This window comes from Copadichromis virginalis, linkage group LG14, assembly GCF_057382275.1.
Source record: "Copadichromis virginalis isolate Kocher_CV1m ecotype Utaka linkage group LG14, C_Virginalis_male_GT1.1, whole genome shotgun sequence".
Lineage (NCBI taxonomy): Eukaryota > Metazoa > Chordata > Actinopteri > Cichliformes > Cichlidae > Copadichromis > Copadichromis virginalis.
The window spans coordinates 23,306,030-23,320,483 of NC_140631.1; the positions used below are offsets into that span (position 1 = coordinate 23,306,030).

Consider the following 14,454-nt stretch of genomic DNA (forward strand, 5'->3'; position numbering starts at 1 on the left):
AATTTTATTTATTTAGCACCGAATCTCAGCAACAGTATTGTAAGGTAAGGGCTACAATAATACAGAGAAACCTAAACAATCAGACAACCCCTTATGAACAAGAACTTTGGAGAAGGAAAAACTCCCTTTAAAGAGGAAGAAACCTCCGGCAGAACCAGGGTCAAGAAGGGGCAAACATCTGCCATGACCAGCTGGGGGTGAAGGGAGGAAGACAAGACAAAAGACACACTGTGAATGAGAGCCAGAGATTAATAATAGCTAATAACCAAATGCAGAGTGGTGTATAAAAGTGTTAAAATGATATGTGTATGTGGCGGAGGTGTGGTCCCGGGCGCGGCTGCAGGGGAGGAGTGGTGCAGTGGGCTCAACGGGGCGGTGCTGGAAATGCCGGTGAGAACAGCTGATGGCGATTTGGACTGATAATGGTTTCCTTCCCTTTTTATAGTGAGACGGAGAGGAGCGGAGGGAGAGGGAAATCAGCTGGGACCGACAGCTGTCAGACTGTGTTCATATCATAACCTGGGAAAACTATAAATAAATGTGGAAGCTGGTGATAAAGACCTGTGTGTGTGTGTGTGTACCTGTGTATAGTGCATTTCACAGTGTACAATAGTTGCTTACAGTGAAAATATCTCTAATTAATGTATTGCTGTTCATAATTTAATGCCAAAAATTCCTATTTAGCAAGAGACCAGATTATTGATACATTTTTCATTTTTTTAAAAAGTTACAAGGAATCCTGAAAGATGCTTTTCACCATTTTTTCATCAGAAAAGGCCTTTAAAGTTATTATCAGCCAGAGTAGAATATCTGTCTTTAGAATATTTAGAGTCAATGTTGATTTCAATAATTGAAATCTGTAAAAATGACCCCAAACTACTTAAAATGTACAAACATCTTTGGTCAGAGGTCAAACAGTAATCCACACACCCACCCCATTGATCTTTTCCCCCTCTCAGTCTGTGTTTATTTGTCCGAGTAGACAGAAGTCTGCAAATAAGGTTCAAGTGAATGAGGAGGTGGGGTGACTGGCACATGCTTCCAATGATAGGGAGCACACAGGCCTTCATTATTTCCTCAGTCTGTCCTCGGACACAGAGGAGGCAACATGGACCTGTGGGCTGTGCTGCTGCTCGCTCTGCTCGCCGACACTTTGGCTTCAGACGGTGAGTCTAACAAAATCTACTTTTGACTTCATAGAGTAGCTTTGTGCTCTGTTCAGGACCCTGCTTCAGATCTGATTTGGGACCTATTGCGTACAAATTTGGGTGGTAAAAGTTGAATTATGTTCATTAACTGTTGTATTAAAATGTCTGACGCATAAACTTTGAGGCACTAGCAAACAATTTGCTTAACAAGTAGACATATTTATTATTGTCAGTACAGCTAATAAAAAACAATTCATTTGATTATTTTCATAATAAATTAATTATTTTGTTTCCAAAATGTTGTTAAATATGTGGAAAAATGAGTAAAGTCTTTAGAGCACTTTGTTAAATCTACAAAACTGTAATCATTTTGAATTATTACAACTGTCTTTTAATATATTGCCTAATTCACTGTAAGATTGAGTTTTTGATATCACATGAGTCTGTGCCGCTGGCATACAGTCAAAGCCTCATGGGAGCTGTAATCAAATTTACGTTTATTATCCAAAGGAGGAAATGAATTTTGTTCTGAGGTACAAACAGCGGAGAGAGGGAATGACTGAAGCATGTTGTTTTATCTCCAGAGTCATGTTTGGACCGCTGCGAAAATGGCTTTGACGCCCGGAAGAAGTGCCAGTGTGACTCCATGTGCAAGTACTACAAAAGCTGCTGCTCTGACTTTGAATCCACCTGCAATATGATGAGTAAGAAACCTCCCTGCTCATTGGTTCATTCATTCTGTTAAGAACTCACAGGTCAAAAATGGATGTTGACATTTCTCTCACACCCCCCTCAGCTCGCGGAGACACATTTCAGTTTGCTGAAGACGATTATTACGATGGGCAATCTGAGAGCACGCCTCAGCCCACACGTCGTTCAGCACGCAACCAGCTGAGGCCTACACAACCGCCGGACTTCAATCCCAGAGCGCAAGAACGCCCCGAGACCACGCTGGAAATGACCAGACCGACCAGACTGAGAGTCTCTAACATCCCGCCGACACGTGCGACACACCCAGACACCCACACATTGGAGGACTCCATCACGACCAGCGCAGCAACCGAGGTGACCACAGTTCCTGCCACAACAGCCACCACCGTGGCCCCTGACCCAGATGCTGAGGTCTGCAGTGGCAGACCTTTTGACGCCTTCATGCAGATCAAAAATGGCTCCATCTATGCTTTCAGAGGTCAGTGAGTGAATTCATCTGTTACAAGACAACCTTTCAGGCTCTGTCATGGTCTCGCTCATGTTTGAAAGTAACAAATAAAACAGCATGATCGCTCTGGCTTTGTTTTCCAGGGGAGTACTTCTTTGAACTTGACCAGAAGGCAGTGCTCCCTGGTTATCCAAAGCTCATTAAGGATGTGTGGGGCATCAGCGGGTCCATTGATGCTGCGTTCACCCGCATCAACTGTCAGGGGAAGACCTACATCTTTAAGGTGGAACCAAAACAAATCAAATCCAATTATCTTAATAATTTTGATCACTTTAATTGTTTGCAACTCTCCAAAGAAATCAAAAGCTCTAAGAGAATAAAAATAATAATTCAACAATAGAAAAAAAAAGAAAATTCAACACAACAATAAAGTACTGTTGGGCGAGGAGCCATATTTGGTGACTTAAGTGGACATGAAAATTGGCCTCCTCGTGACTCACTGGGAGGTTGTAGAAACACATGGATTTCTCCCAGCTAATCAGCAAAGATCAGCTTATGTGACATTATTGCATCTGACCAATCATTAAAGGCCTGGAACATTTTAAACTTCCAATCAAATTCTTCCTGAATTTAGGAAATTGGCTTTTCCCCCGTACCTACTCCCACACTTGTGGTTAAAGCATTAAAACTAACAGGGGTTGGCAGGGCTGCACTCTGATATGTGTGTTATATTTATGAAAATTGACAGTGTGAAACCAGGAAAATGTTCAAAAATAAATCCTCCTTTAAATATGTATTTTTATTCTTATAGTCTTTTGTAGAAAAAAATGCTCTAAATGTGTGAGGAACCATATATGATAACTTCAGTGACTTTGCACTATAAAAAAGTAAAAAAAACTTTGAAAAAAGTTTGCTTTTTTAATGTCCTCCAATAACACTCAAATTTTCCATTTCCATGTATTTCAATGACTGCCTTATAAAGGGCAAAGCCAATATTGGAAACATTATGTCATCGTTTAGGTTTAAAAGTATTTTAAAAAGCTAATCTACTACAAATTTGATGTTTACCCATGTAGGGAAACAAGTACTGGAGGTTTGACAATGGCGTGCTGGATGATGACTATCCCCGATACATAAACGTTGGCTTTGACCGGATTCCCGATCATGTGGACGCAGCGTTTGCCCTTCCTGCCCACAGCCACCACGGAAAAGAGAAGGTCTATTTTTTCAAAGGTACAACCAGACGCTTTGGTTTGCATACATCTCCAGCTGTTCCTGTAGTACTGAACATCAGTGGCTCATCATACCATCCTTTCTGCAGGTGACCAGTATTATGTGTATGAGTTTTTGCACCAGCCGTCTCATGAGGAGTGCATCAAAATGTCTGAGAGCTCTCCGTCCACTCCCTTCAGGCGCTACACTGATGTGTACTACAACAACTATGAGCGTTTCTTCGGCGAGCTCTTCTCTGACCGTGAGTTGTGCAGTTATAGACCTATTTGTGCAGACAGGAGTCACACGTGTGTGTGGTTTAACTTATTTTTAATCTTCTGCAGTGCCTCAGCATCATAGTAAGCACCACTTTATTAACAAGGACTGGAAGGGCCTCAGGTCTCCAGTGGATGCTGCCATGGCGGGCAGAATCTACATCAGTCCTTGGAGGTCGACGCGACGCCGCTACAACAGCCAGCAAGACCAGCAGTGGGACCAGCAGTGGAACCAGCAGTGGAACCAGCAGTGGGGTCGGCGGAGACAAAATCGTTCACCCTCCTGGGGCTCCTTTGCTGAGCAGGGAATGAACATGGGGCGGGAATTTGCTGAAAGAGGGATGGAAATGGGTATGAGACTGGCAGAGAGGAGGATGGAAATGGCAGAGAGGCTGGGACAAGGCTGGGACAGACGGTGGGATCAAGACTGGGACCAGGACAGACGGAGAGATCGTTATGGCCAGAACAACAGAGGCAACTATGACTCCAGAGATGACCGATACGGCTACGACTTCCAAAGGGAGATGCCCATACAGACCGTCTACTTCTTCAAAGAAGGTAACAGATTCAGAATGGGACGCAACGTATCAAACAATGTTTCTGAAAATGTATTCAATCATTCATTTCCACTGCCTTACAACATGTGGTTAATTGGTTATTTTGTAATTCATAGTAATATAAATTAGAAAAGCAGCAAAGCATTGCATTTAAAAAGAACAGTTTAACATTTTCTTTGTTAAATTAAGCAACAGTTTGTAGATTTCAGTCCATATTGACATGATAGCATCACACAGTTGCTGCAGTTTTATCGGCTGCACATCCACCACATCCCAAAGGTTCTCCTGGAGATCTCGTGGCTGTGGTCATTTGAGTGCAGTGAACTCGTTGTTATATTTAAGGAACAAGTTTGAAATGATCTGAGCTTTGTGGCATGGTCTGCTATCCTGCTGGAACCAGCAATCAGAAGATGGGTTTGCTGTGGCCATAAAGGGATGGACATGGTCAGCATTAATACTCAGGTAGGCGGTGTTTGAGAGGCCTGAAGTAAGCAAAGACACCACCACCACCCTGAACTGCTGGGAAAAGGCAGGATGGATCCATGTTTTTTTTTACAACAAATTCTGACCCGGCTATCTGAATGTTTCAGACTAGGCAACGTTTACCCAAGCTTCTATTAGCCTCAGTTTCCTGTTTTTAGCTGGCTGAAGTGGCATCCAGTGCGGTCTTCTGCTGCAGTAGTTCATCTGCTTCAAAGGGCTGAGCGTTCAGTGATGCTCTTCTGCATACCTTGGCTGTAAAGAGTGCCTTTTTTGAGTTACTGTTGTCTTCCAATCAGCTCGAAGCACTTTGGCTATTCTCCTCTTTCCGCTGGCATTATCAAAGCATTTCACACAGAAAATGCCACTTCCACACTCCAACACTCCATCTGTTTGTGGCAGAGGGCTGCCCCTCCCTGAGCCTGGTTCTGCCAGAGGTTTCTTCCTGTTAAAATTGAGTTTTTCCTTCCCACTGTTACCAAATGCTTCCTCACTGGGGGCTGTCTAATTTTGGGGGTTTTCTGTGTTTTGCTGTAGGGTCTGTACAATTTAAAGCACCTTGAGGTGACTAACAACCATGCGACAGTCAAAAAGAACCTAAATCACCTTTCTTCACCATTCTACCCCTAACTAATGAAGTTATCAGTGAGTGTACATTAATCATTACAAAGTCAGCTAGAGCAGAAGGAAAGAGAAAAGGCATATCCCATGAGTTATTGTCTTTATTTCAAGGTTTCCTGGGAACTGTAATCAAATCAAATCTATTTTAAGGAAGATGAGGATGTTAAAGAAAAAGAATATCTCACGCTCACAGCAAAAGCAGGGCCGTTATTAACAGCAATGCTTATGAAGGCTAGTACAATAATGGTTAAATGACTAAATAACAATGATGATTTTATCATTGTTCAAATATTGTGTGTTTGGTCTTCACACTGCTGGCACATAAACTAAGAGCTGAGTCACAGCTGTAGACGGCAGACAGCTGGGGGAGGCAACAGGAACTAACTTGCTCGGCTCTCTCTCACCACACACTAGTTTCATTACATTTTAATGCTGTATATAGTTCATACAGCAAAAAACAGATGCCTAACATTGTTTCTGTTTTATACTTTACTCCAAGTGCATTTCTGTTTGTAATCTTTACGTCATATTCAGTGTCATTCTGGTTTATGTTTAACCACTACTCCACACACTATAATAATAGTATAGTATGTGTACAAAGCAGACAATATGAATACTAACTGTGACTGGTAAGCATGTGTTGAGTGAGTTTTTGTGTTTTCTAGATAAATACTACAGAGTGGATATCAGGACTAAGAGAGTTGATCCTGCTGTTCCTCCGTACCCCAGATCCATCGCCAAGTACTGGCTCGGCTGTTCGGACACCCCTGGAGCAGAGAAGAAGTAGTTTCCAGAATTTTAGTTTGTTATTTTGATCAGTGTAACCCAGTTAGCGTGTAATAGAGCTGTTGTTTTTACTGCAGTAGGCAGTGGTAGGGGTTAAAAGTGTCGAACATGCGCAGTGTAACACACAGCTAGCTGACTTCAGCAAATATTGGTGTATCGGTGAGAGTCCACATGCAGCTTAGGGCCAAAGTTCAGCTGGCTGACTTTCAGTCAGCTTTATTAAACGCAGCTAAAGTGAAAAACACATTTAACAGAGAGACCCAGAGACAGCAACGTTTATCCGTCTGAAAGCTAAACTCTGTTAATGATAATTAATCTGCAATTATTACTGTATTCATTACTTATCGTGTATTTTGAATAATGTATCTACAAAAGCCAAAGTGTTTATTGTCTTTTTATTAATCACGGTCATGTTTATACAGTGAAATAATAATACTATAAAATATTAACACAGACTTCAGGGGAGGTTTAATTCACCAGTGGTCACAAGCAGGGCAGCAATGTGTTTCTAACCCCACAGCAGTGTTCGTGCGCTGTGGACTCGCAGGAAACTTTAACATCGGGTCACAGAAGTACAAACATTTTTACAATTCCAGTTCTCTGACTGATTTATACGATAGAATAAACAACCCTGCCGGGCTTTTCCCTCATGTGTAAAGCATGTACTGATTCTGAGTGAATCGCGACTACAATCTGTTACAGCCTGTTCTTACCTGAGTTTCATCCAAGACTAATAAAATATCCACAGAGCAGCAGACTCAGATCCTTTCCTCACACTTAACTGAATCAATCAAATCAATCAAAAAGTTCATCACACTCATTTTATTATCTTCTGGGAACCCACCCAGATGTTCATCACTGCTTCTTTTTCCACAAACTTCCACTCTTTACTTCCATTTATCCTTTCTGACTATATAAGCACAACAGGTGCAGATATTACATCTGTCCATCCATCCATCATGGGGGTGCTGGAGCCAATCCCATCGATCGTCACACATTCACACTTTCAGCCTATTTAGATTCACTAATTAATCTAGCATACATGTCTTTGGGCTGCAGGAGGGACTCAGAGTACCCAGAGAGAACAGAAAGGCCCCAAAACAGCCAATGGATTCAAACCCAGGACCCAGCTGATGTTGCTCCTAAAGCTGTTGGCTAATGAAAGTCTAAATGCAGGACTTTCACCCACAAGACTGTAAGTTTGTGCTAATGTAAAAGTAAATATTTAGATTTTTAGGCTTAGATTAAAATAATACTAAAAAGAGTAGTTTCAGTTTTCAGTTGCAGTTGTTTTTAGGTTAAGCCAGAAACACTTGGTTATAGGTTTAGGGAAAATATGTTTAGTGAGTATTGAAAAGGCCTGAAGAAAAACTAAGTTACAAAGATAAAAATTCATAACAGCATGATCGGTCAGTTCAGGGTCATGGTACTGGGGAAACATGGGTTACAGTGTGGGAACAACACCAAGGCAACAACGGACTGTGTAGCGTTCTTGTTAGAAAACACCCTATTTTCTTGTTCCATCTGTTGTTTGAAATTTCATTAACGGTTGCTATTTTTAAAATCACAATTTCTCTGTTATTTCAGTCATGTGAGCTGCAGCTGCACAAATCTCTCAGAGAAGCTTTCCCCATTGTTCAGTTATAACTGCAGGATAACAAACATGCGGCTGTTTTTCGATCAGTCCCGCTGACCCGTTTTCTCAGAGGTCACGAGTTTTTGATCTGGACATTTTCGTACCAGGGTTCATCAGTCATACTGACCGCCGCTCCTTCGTTGGTGATGATTTCAATGGGGCTTGTGCCATCTCCCACGGGTCTCAGAGTCCGGTAGGAGCTCTCAATTTGTTCTTCATGATGCGAGGCAGCGTGCTGCCTTTCGTCTCCTTCGGCCCGCAGATTAGACCCCGAGTCGGCTGACGCCACTTCAGGCACGCTCTTTAAAATGGACGACAGCGGCCGTTTTGGAGTGCCACTCTCTGTTGGCAGTGTGCCATTCGATCCAGCTGCATCAGAGGAGTTGTGGGAGGAGTGCTTCCTCCTGATTGGCTTACAAACTCCAGCCTCCCTTGTAGACGGTCCTCCCTGCTCCCAAACAGCCGCCCGAGCTCCCAGCTTCTTCCTGGGTGGTTTGATGATGCCTTCACTCCCCTTCGGCTTAGGCCTGCCAGACTCCTGCTCTTTTTGCCTCTGGAGGCTGCCCAGTCTTCGCAGCATCGCCTGAACGGGGCCCTCAGAGCTCGGCTCTGTTTTTGTGATGGGCTTACCCGCCTTACCCACCGTCACATACACAGTGGTGACCTTATGAGAGCCCCCTTCTTGAGCATCAGAGGCGGACGATGTCCCTTTATGAGCAGCTGTGTTAGACATAGTCCGTCTCCGTCCTGATGCTCCAGGAACCTGCAGGGTGGACCTTGATGGGGTTCTGTCTACTTCCTGGTCAGCCTCCTCACAGTTTAACTCCTGACTGTCGGTCACATCCACTCCATCTTTCTCCGTCTCGCCCTCAAGTCCGTTCCCCTCCCCAGTTCTAGCTGTGCTTCCCTGACTTTGCAGGGCCGATAGCATCAAAACCCCCCAGGATGATTTGGGTTTGCTGCGAGGGAGAGCACAAGGGTCCTGAGCAGAGCCACGCCTCTCTTTGGGGCTGAAGCGGGTGCCTTCAGCAAATGAGACGGATGGCCGCTTGGCCTTGGCAATGCTGGAGGTGCGAGGGATGTTAAAGGGTGAGGAGATGTCCTCGCTGCTGAAGCCCGATGGGTCTAAGAACATGTTACACTTTGAGCTCATCTCCTGGAACTCACCGCCCGCCACAGCCGGGATGTCTAACAGAAACAGAGCAAAACATCAACCAGTGCCAGAAAGAGTTTTTAAAAGTGGCAGTTCTACCTTGCACCAAAAGAGGGCACTATAAACTTTGTTAACTGGTGAACTTTATTTTTGCCTCTACCTTCCATTGGAGGGACGCAGTAAAGAGCCTCTCCCGTCTCCTCATCGCTGTCGAAGGACGATCCCTCCGTCACCCAGCCAGAGGAAGGAGGCTCAATGAAGCTGTGGTTGAAGGTCAGCTCAGGGTCATGGTGTGACACTGTGTGTGTTTACATGAGACATAGAAAGCAGATTAATTTAAAAAGAATAATAATAATAGAACTAAATATCACAGCTTCTGGTCATAATTCATGCACACAGTAGACATTTTAAAAGAATTCAAATCTTAATGATGATTAAAATAGTCTTTTTTGTACTTTTATGAAGTTTGTATACAATAGTTGCATTACACTGTGAGCACTGTGAGTGGCAAGACTGACCGGTGACACGAGGCAGGCCAGAGGACCAGGCAGAGATACACGGCAGGGCAGCGCCAATGTTTGCCAGGACGCTATAAACGTGATACTTCATCCGAACCCAGAAGCCGCCATCAGCAACAGTTGTACTACGACCAAAAGAAATCATGTAAAGTTACCGGTATATAGAATGATAAACGTAGCCTGCTTTCCATGTTTTACCGTCTATGCAAAGTGAAGATAAAATGCCTAAAAGAAAGGTAGCTGCTGACCTGTCTTTGTCTCTGTCACCAGCCAGGCGTCCTCCACAACACAAGCAGCAGCAAACTACAGCAAGAAGCAACAGGAGCAAAGGAACCAGCACACCCGCAAGCACAGCACCTCTGTAACCTGTCATTCAAACACACACACACAAACACAAACATGTAAGGGAAAGTACAAGACACACTAATGTACACATTTATACACAAAACTGACAGATAACTGAGTGGATGGATGGACGTACTGTTAGGACAGGCTCCGGTCACAGAGTCGCAGGCCACCCCCTCACCGCAGTCGCAGACAGAAGAACAGTTGAAGCCAAACCGGAGGGCAGGGCAGCTGTTGTTACAGCTGGAAACATCCATGAGTCACAGTGAGTAAGAAAGTTAAATCAAGATTTTATTTTAGTACTGGGTGAACACATAACGATGACGTACAAGCATCACAGAGAAGAAAGTTAAAGGGGCCACGTTTTCCATGTTTTAACCTACTAACCTCAGATCGTACACTCAGGGCAAGAGAAAGAGTGAAATCAGAAAAAATTTAAATTTGAAGGCTTCTTGAAAAGAGTTCAATGTAGTTTTATTAATTGAAACCTTGACTGCGATTACACCAGTGGGCAATATATGGTTGGATAATGTAAAGGACATCCAAGTCATGAAGGTAGTTAGTTTCATTTTTTTACCACGGTTGGTGTGACTAGAAAACTTCTGCAATGCTACCGCCTTTTGGAACATCCCACAACTAATTAGGTTAATTGTAAGTTTCTAAATTGCTGGATTGTCAGTTAAACACAGTCTTTAACTGATCTGGGAGTGCAGTTTAACTATTTAAAATCTTAACCTTTGATAAACGCTGCATCTGCAACAGTAAGTCTATCCAACAGTAAGCAATGCTTTAATTTTCTCACCTCTCTCCCTGGAAGCCTGGCGCACAGACACATTTTCCTGTCACATGATGGCAGTTGCCATGAAAACAAGGACTACACGTCAAGAGGCAGGCGTCTCCAAACCTCCCGTTAAGGCAGCGCTCCTGACACCTGGACGAGGACAGAAAAACGAGGACAGAGATTACTAACACTTACACTGTTGGCGGTACAAACTTTCCATCCTCTATAAGCAGACTGTTTTTGAGCTTAAGTGTCATAAGCAGTGCTCATGTTTTACCACATGGATCATTTTATTAATTTTGCATCTTTAGGCAACTTAATCCATAAGTTTTAACTCTTCCAAGCAACTCTTTGAATCCGTCATGTTCAAGAGACTGCAGTACAGTTGTAAGCAGTGAATAACTTGGACTTTTTAGCAGATTCATCTCTTTTTGTTAAACTCAAATCATCTCTTGTCTTCTGGGTCTGACTTTCTGATTATGTCTCTAGTCAGTGAAATGCGCTTTGACAGCCAACTCACGGACGTCAGAGCCTCCCACGAACAGCTGTATGCACAAGTACGGAAGTGTTTTCAGTCCCCAGATCACACCACAGGATGACAATGGAGCTTCTGACAAAAATAACTATAATCTGTGACAGACAGACAATTTACTGATTGATTGATTTTTCAGTTTGAGCTAAAGCATATGAACCACACTGATCACAGGATGCTTCCTAAGACCAGTGAGGTGCAGGCCGCTGATCATTTTTATTCTTTTTTTTAAAATAACACAGTGATTAAGTAGCCAGTTATTACATTTTAGCATTTCTGTATATTTAGAACCCCAATTCCCAAAAAACTCAGAAGTAAAGATGGACAGAGGTTCAAAAAAATTGAGCCATTAACTTGTGGAACAACTTCAGCTTTGACTAATTTTTTATCTACAATACAGAATCTGGAGAAATCTCTGTGTGCAAGGGACACTACCAAAAATCAAAACCCGTGATCTTCGAGCCTTCAGACAGCACTGCATTAAAAACAGACATGAGGGATGCTGCAAAGCCGTAAACATGACCCTTTCACAACATTTTTGAGATGTGTTGCTACCATCAAATCAAAAATGTGTAAATATTTTTCTTTAAATTGCATTTTCTATGTTCTACTGTGACTAAAATGTGAGTTTATGAGATCTGCAAATCATCACGCGTCCTACTTTTTTGGAAATAAGGTTTTAATTTGAAAGCTAATTCTTTCCTTTTACCTATTAATTGCTTTGATTATGTCAAAGTGTAAAAACGCACCAAAAAAAGGTGAAAAATAATGACTCGTAATGTACTTTGTAAAGCAGTTAGTTGTAAATAGTGTAAATTTTTATGTATTGTTGCTAATGTTTCCCCAAAATATGCGCGCGCACCTGGGTCCAGTCCATCCGGGATCACAACTCTGACACAACCCAGTTTTTGGGTCACAGGGTTCATTGTTCCTGCATCGTGGACACCCTTCTTTGCAGCCATCACCATGGAAACCAGATGAACATGGGCGGTCGCATCGCGTACCGTTCCAGCCCGGCTCACAGGCTGCACATGTGCCATCGATCAGAGAGCAAAGCTGGTTGTCTTTACAGTGACCACAACTGAAGACAAGGGATAAAGTTCAGCAGTGAGAACACACACATTCACGTGTATCCACCTTTCTTTCCACACACACACAGTCGTGTTTTTATATCATTGTGGGGACATCTAATTGATATGATCCTTTCCCTAGCTACTTACCCTAACCATCAAAAATGAATGTCTACCCCTAACCCTGACACTAAATCCACATTTTAAGTCTCACAAATGCCTTCGAACACATGGGAACGGGTTTTTCGTCCTCATAGGGGTTGTTGGTCCCCACAAGTATAGCAAGCTTTCAATTTTTGGTCCCCACAAAGATATGTAAACATGATATACACACAAACAAACAGAGACACAGACACACACACATTGAAACCTACCTCCTTTTACAGTCAATGCCATACTTTCCTGCTTCACAGGGCTGGTTGCAGAAGAGGCCCATGTATCCTGGGTGGCACAGACACGTCCCACTCATTACGTCACAGCTGCTGTGTTTGAGGTCACATTTACAACTCAGGTCACAGCTGGTTCCCCACATGCCAGGCTTGCACTCGCACACACCATTGCGCTGATTACACGGGGACTGGTTACAGTCGCACGGGTTTGTACACCTCATCCCCCAGTGCCCCTTGTGGCACTGACACTTGCCTGTCTGCTGGTCACAGCTGGGGCCTACAGACCCACCGATATCACACTGGCACGGTTTGGCACAGGTTGAACCTGAATAGCTGGTGTCGCAGGTGCAGTTTCCGTGGATGGGGTGGCAGCGCCCGTGCCGGGAACACCTGCAGGTTTGCTTGCATAGTGGGCCCCAACGGAGTGGGTGGCAGGTGCACTCGCCAGTGGCTGGATGACAGCGCCCGTTAGGATAGCACTTACATATCTGACGGCAGTCTGGACCCCAGAACTCAAGAGGACAGTCTAGAAACAACACACCAGTGAGTACATAAAGAGCTATTACTAGACTAAAATATAGTAATTATCAACACTATAATGTTTTTATATTGTTATTTTTCTTATTTCTTCTACAACGAATGGACGTTTTAACTCACTGGTTTTGCACTCAGCACCATAGTAGCCAGGTGGGCAGCGACATAATCCAGGATATAAACAGATCTCACCCTTCAAACAGGCCTGCTCACCCTCACATACAGCTGCACACAAACACAAAGAGAAAACAAAGCCAATGTAGAAGTGGTAACAGCATAGGAATAATAATCATTAGAATACTAGAACTTACGTATTGTGCACTCTTTTCCCTCCTGGCGCCATCCAAGGCAACAGAACAGGTTAGAGGGATCCCTAAGAATTACAGACATCATCAAATCAGCTTGATAAATCTGAAACCTTAGTAGAAAAAACACTCCAGTGCCTGCATTCAGCCATGTCATCCTAAAGAAGGACGGGCCACACAACCCACAAGCCAACAGTACAATCTCATGGCACTAATATTCATCACAAGAACTCAAAGCCAGACGAAGGCCGCCAAAAATGTTAATTCGGTAACCCGCTGTTGCCACTTAAGACTCAAAAGCCAGTATGTGCGAGTGAAGGAAAAGCTGGAGTTTACCTTATATTCTGGCAGACGTTCTTCCCAGCAGGATCCAGAGTGTGAGCGCAGGCCAGCGAGAAGCAGAGCAGAGCACTGAGAGCTCTGAGGAGAAGCTTCATCTCCAATCTGAAAGCACAACCAGGGACAAATATATTCCCGTCTTTATTTCTGCTCCCAACTTGTCTTTGTCTCAACTCGAGGGGAGAAAAACGAGGGGCAGTACCTATCTCTCAGCCTCCCTCCACCCTTCCCTCCACCCTTCCCTCTCTCTTTCTGTCCGGTGAGTCGTCTTGTGGCTCCAGCATAGCCAGAGAGGTCGAAGCCCCCGGGTTTCCTCTTCCCATTTCCTGGGGAAGTCAGAGCCACTTCCTTCTATTCAGCCAGACACAAGAGCTTTTTAAAGATGGTCGAACACTAACACACAAAACTCGCCGTACACAACGATGGGGCGCGTACGAACAAACACACACGTACTGATGGTCACCCTTTTGTCAGAATCTATTGCAGTAGGTCTTACAGGAGATGATGAAGGAAGCCTTTGTCTTCCTTATAAGTCGTGAAAGTCGGTGAAAAGATGCCCATGTGATCAATTTGAGATCCAGTGAAAGCTTATTCAGCATTCTTTGTTCCTTTTC

The 14,454-nt window shown here is 43.6% G+C and overlaps 2 protein-coding genes across 2 annotated transcripts; one reads left to right on the top strand and one right to left on the bottom strand.

Moving 5' to 3' along the window:
* Positions 1 to 1,033: 1,033 nt before the first annotated feature.
* Positions 1,034 to 6,612, top strand: vtna (vitronectin a). Its single transcript, XM_085429983.1, has 8 exons — positions 1,034 to 1,166; positions 1,733 to 1,852; positions 1,945 to 2,337; positions 2,451 to 2,590; positions 3,384 to 3,540; positions 3,629 to 3,781; positions 3,864 to 4,352; positions 6,118 to 6,612. The coding sequence occupies exons 1-8, from the start codon at positions 1,109 to 1,111 to the stop codon at positions 6,237 to 6,239; spliced, it is 1,632 nt and encodes a 543-aa protein (XP_085286109.1). The 5' UTR covers positions 1,034 to 1,108; the 3' UTR covers positions 6,240 to 6,612.
* Positions 6,613 to 6,834: 222 nt separating this feature from the next.
* On the bottom strand, positions 6,835 to 14,077 carry scarf1 (scavenger receptor class F, member 1). Its single transcript, XM_085429982.1, has 12 exons — positions 14,043 to 14,077; positions 13,838 to 13,945; positions 13,508 to 13,569; positions 13,320 to 13,421; positions 12,648 to 13,188; positions 12,066 to 12,284; positions 10,693 to 10,821; positions 10,027 to 10,133; positions 9,794 to 9,911; positions 9,546 to 9,670; positions 9,188 to 9,325; positions 6,835 to 9,062 (listed from the first exon to the last, which is right to left on the bottom strand). The coding sequence occupies exons 2-12, from the start codon at positions 13,936 to 13,938 to the stop codon at positions 7,948 to 7,950; spliced, it is 2,757 nt and encodes a 918-aa protein (XP_085286108.1). The 5' UTR covers positions 13,939 to 13,945; positions 14,043 to 14,077; the 3' UTR covers positions 6,835 to 7,947.
* Between the last annotated feature and the right edge of the window lie 377 nt (positions 14,078 to 14,454).

Bases quoted from the DNA above. Each gene is read 5' to 3' on its own strand.
- scarf1 (XM_085429982.1), bottom strand. From the start codon at position 13,938: ATGAAGCTTCTCCTCAGAGCTCTCAGTGCTCTGCTCTGCTTCTCGCTG. The intron at 13,422-13,507 runs GTAAGTTCTAGT...GTTTGTGTGCAG, and splicing joins GGGAAAAGAGTGCACAATAC to CTGTATGTGAGGGTGAGCAG. The intron at 10,134-10,692 runs GTGAGAAAATTA...GGATGTTTCCAG, and splicing joins CCAGGCTTCCAGGGAGAGAG to CTGTAACAACAGCTGCCCTG.
- vtna (XM_085429983.1), top strand. From the start codon at position 1,109: ATGGACCTGTGGGCTGTGCTGCTGCTCGCTCTGCTCGCCGACACTTTG. The intron at 2,338-2,450 runs GTCAGTGAGTGA...TTTGTTTTCCAG, and splicing joins CTCCATCTATGCTTTCAGAG to GGGAGTACTTCTTTGAACTT. The intron at 2,591-3,383 runs GTGGAACCAAAA...TTACCCATGTAG, and splicing joins GGAAGACCTACATCTTTAAG to GGAAACAAGTACTGGAGGTT.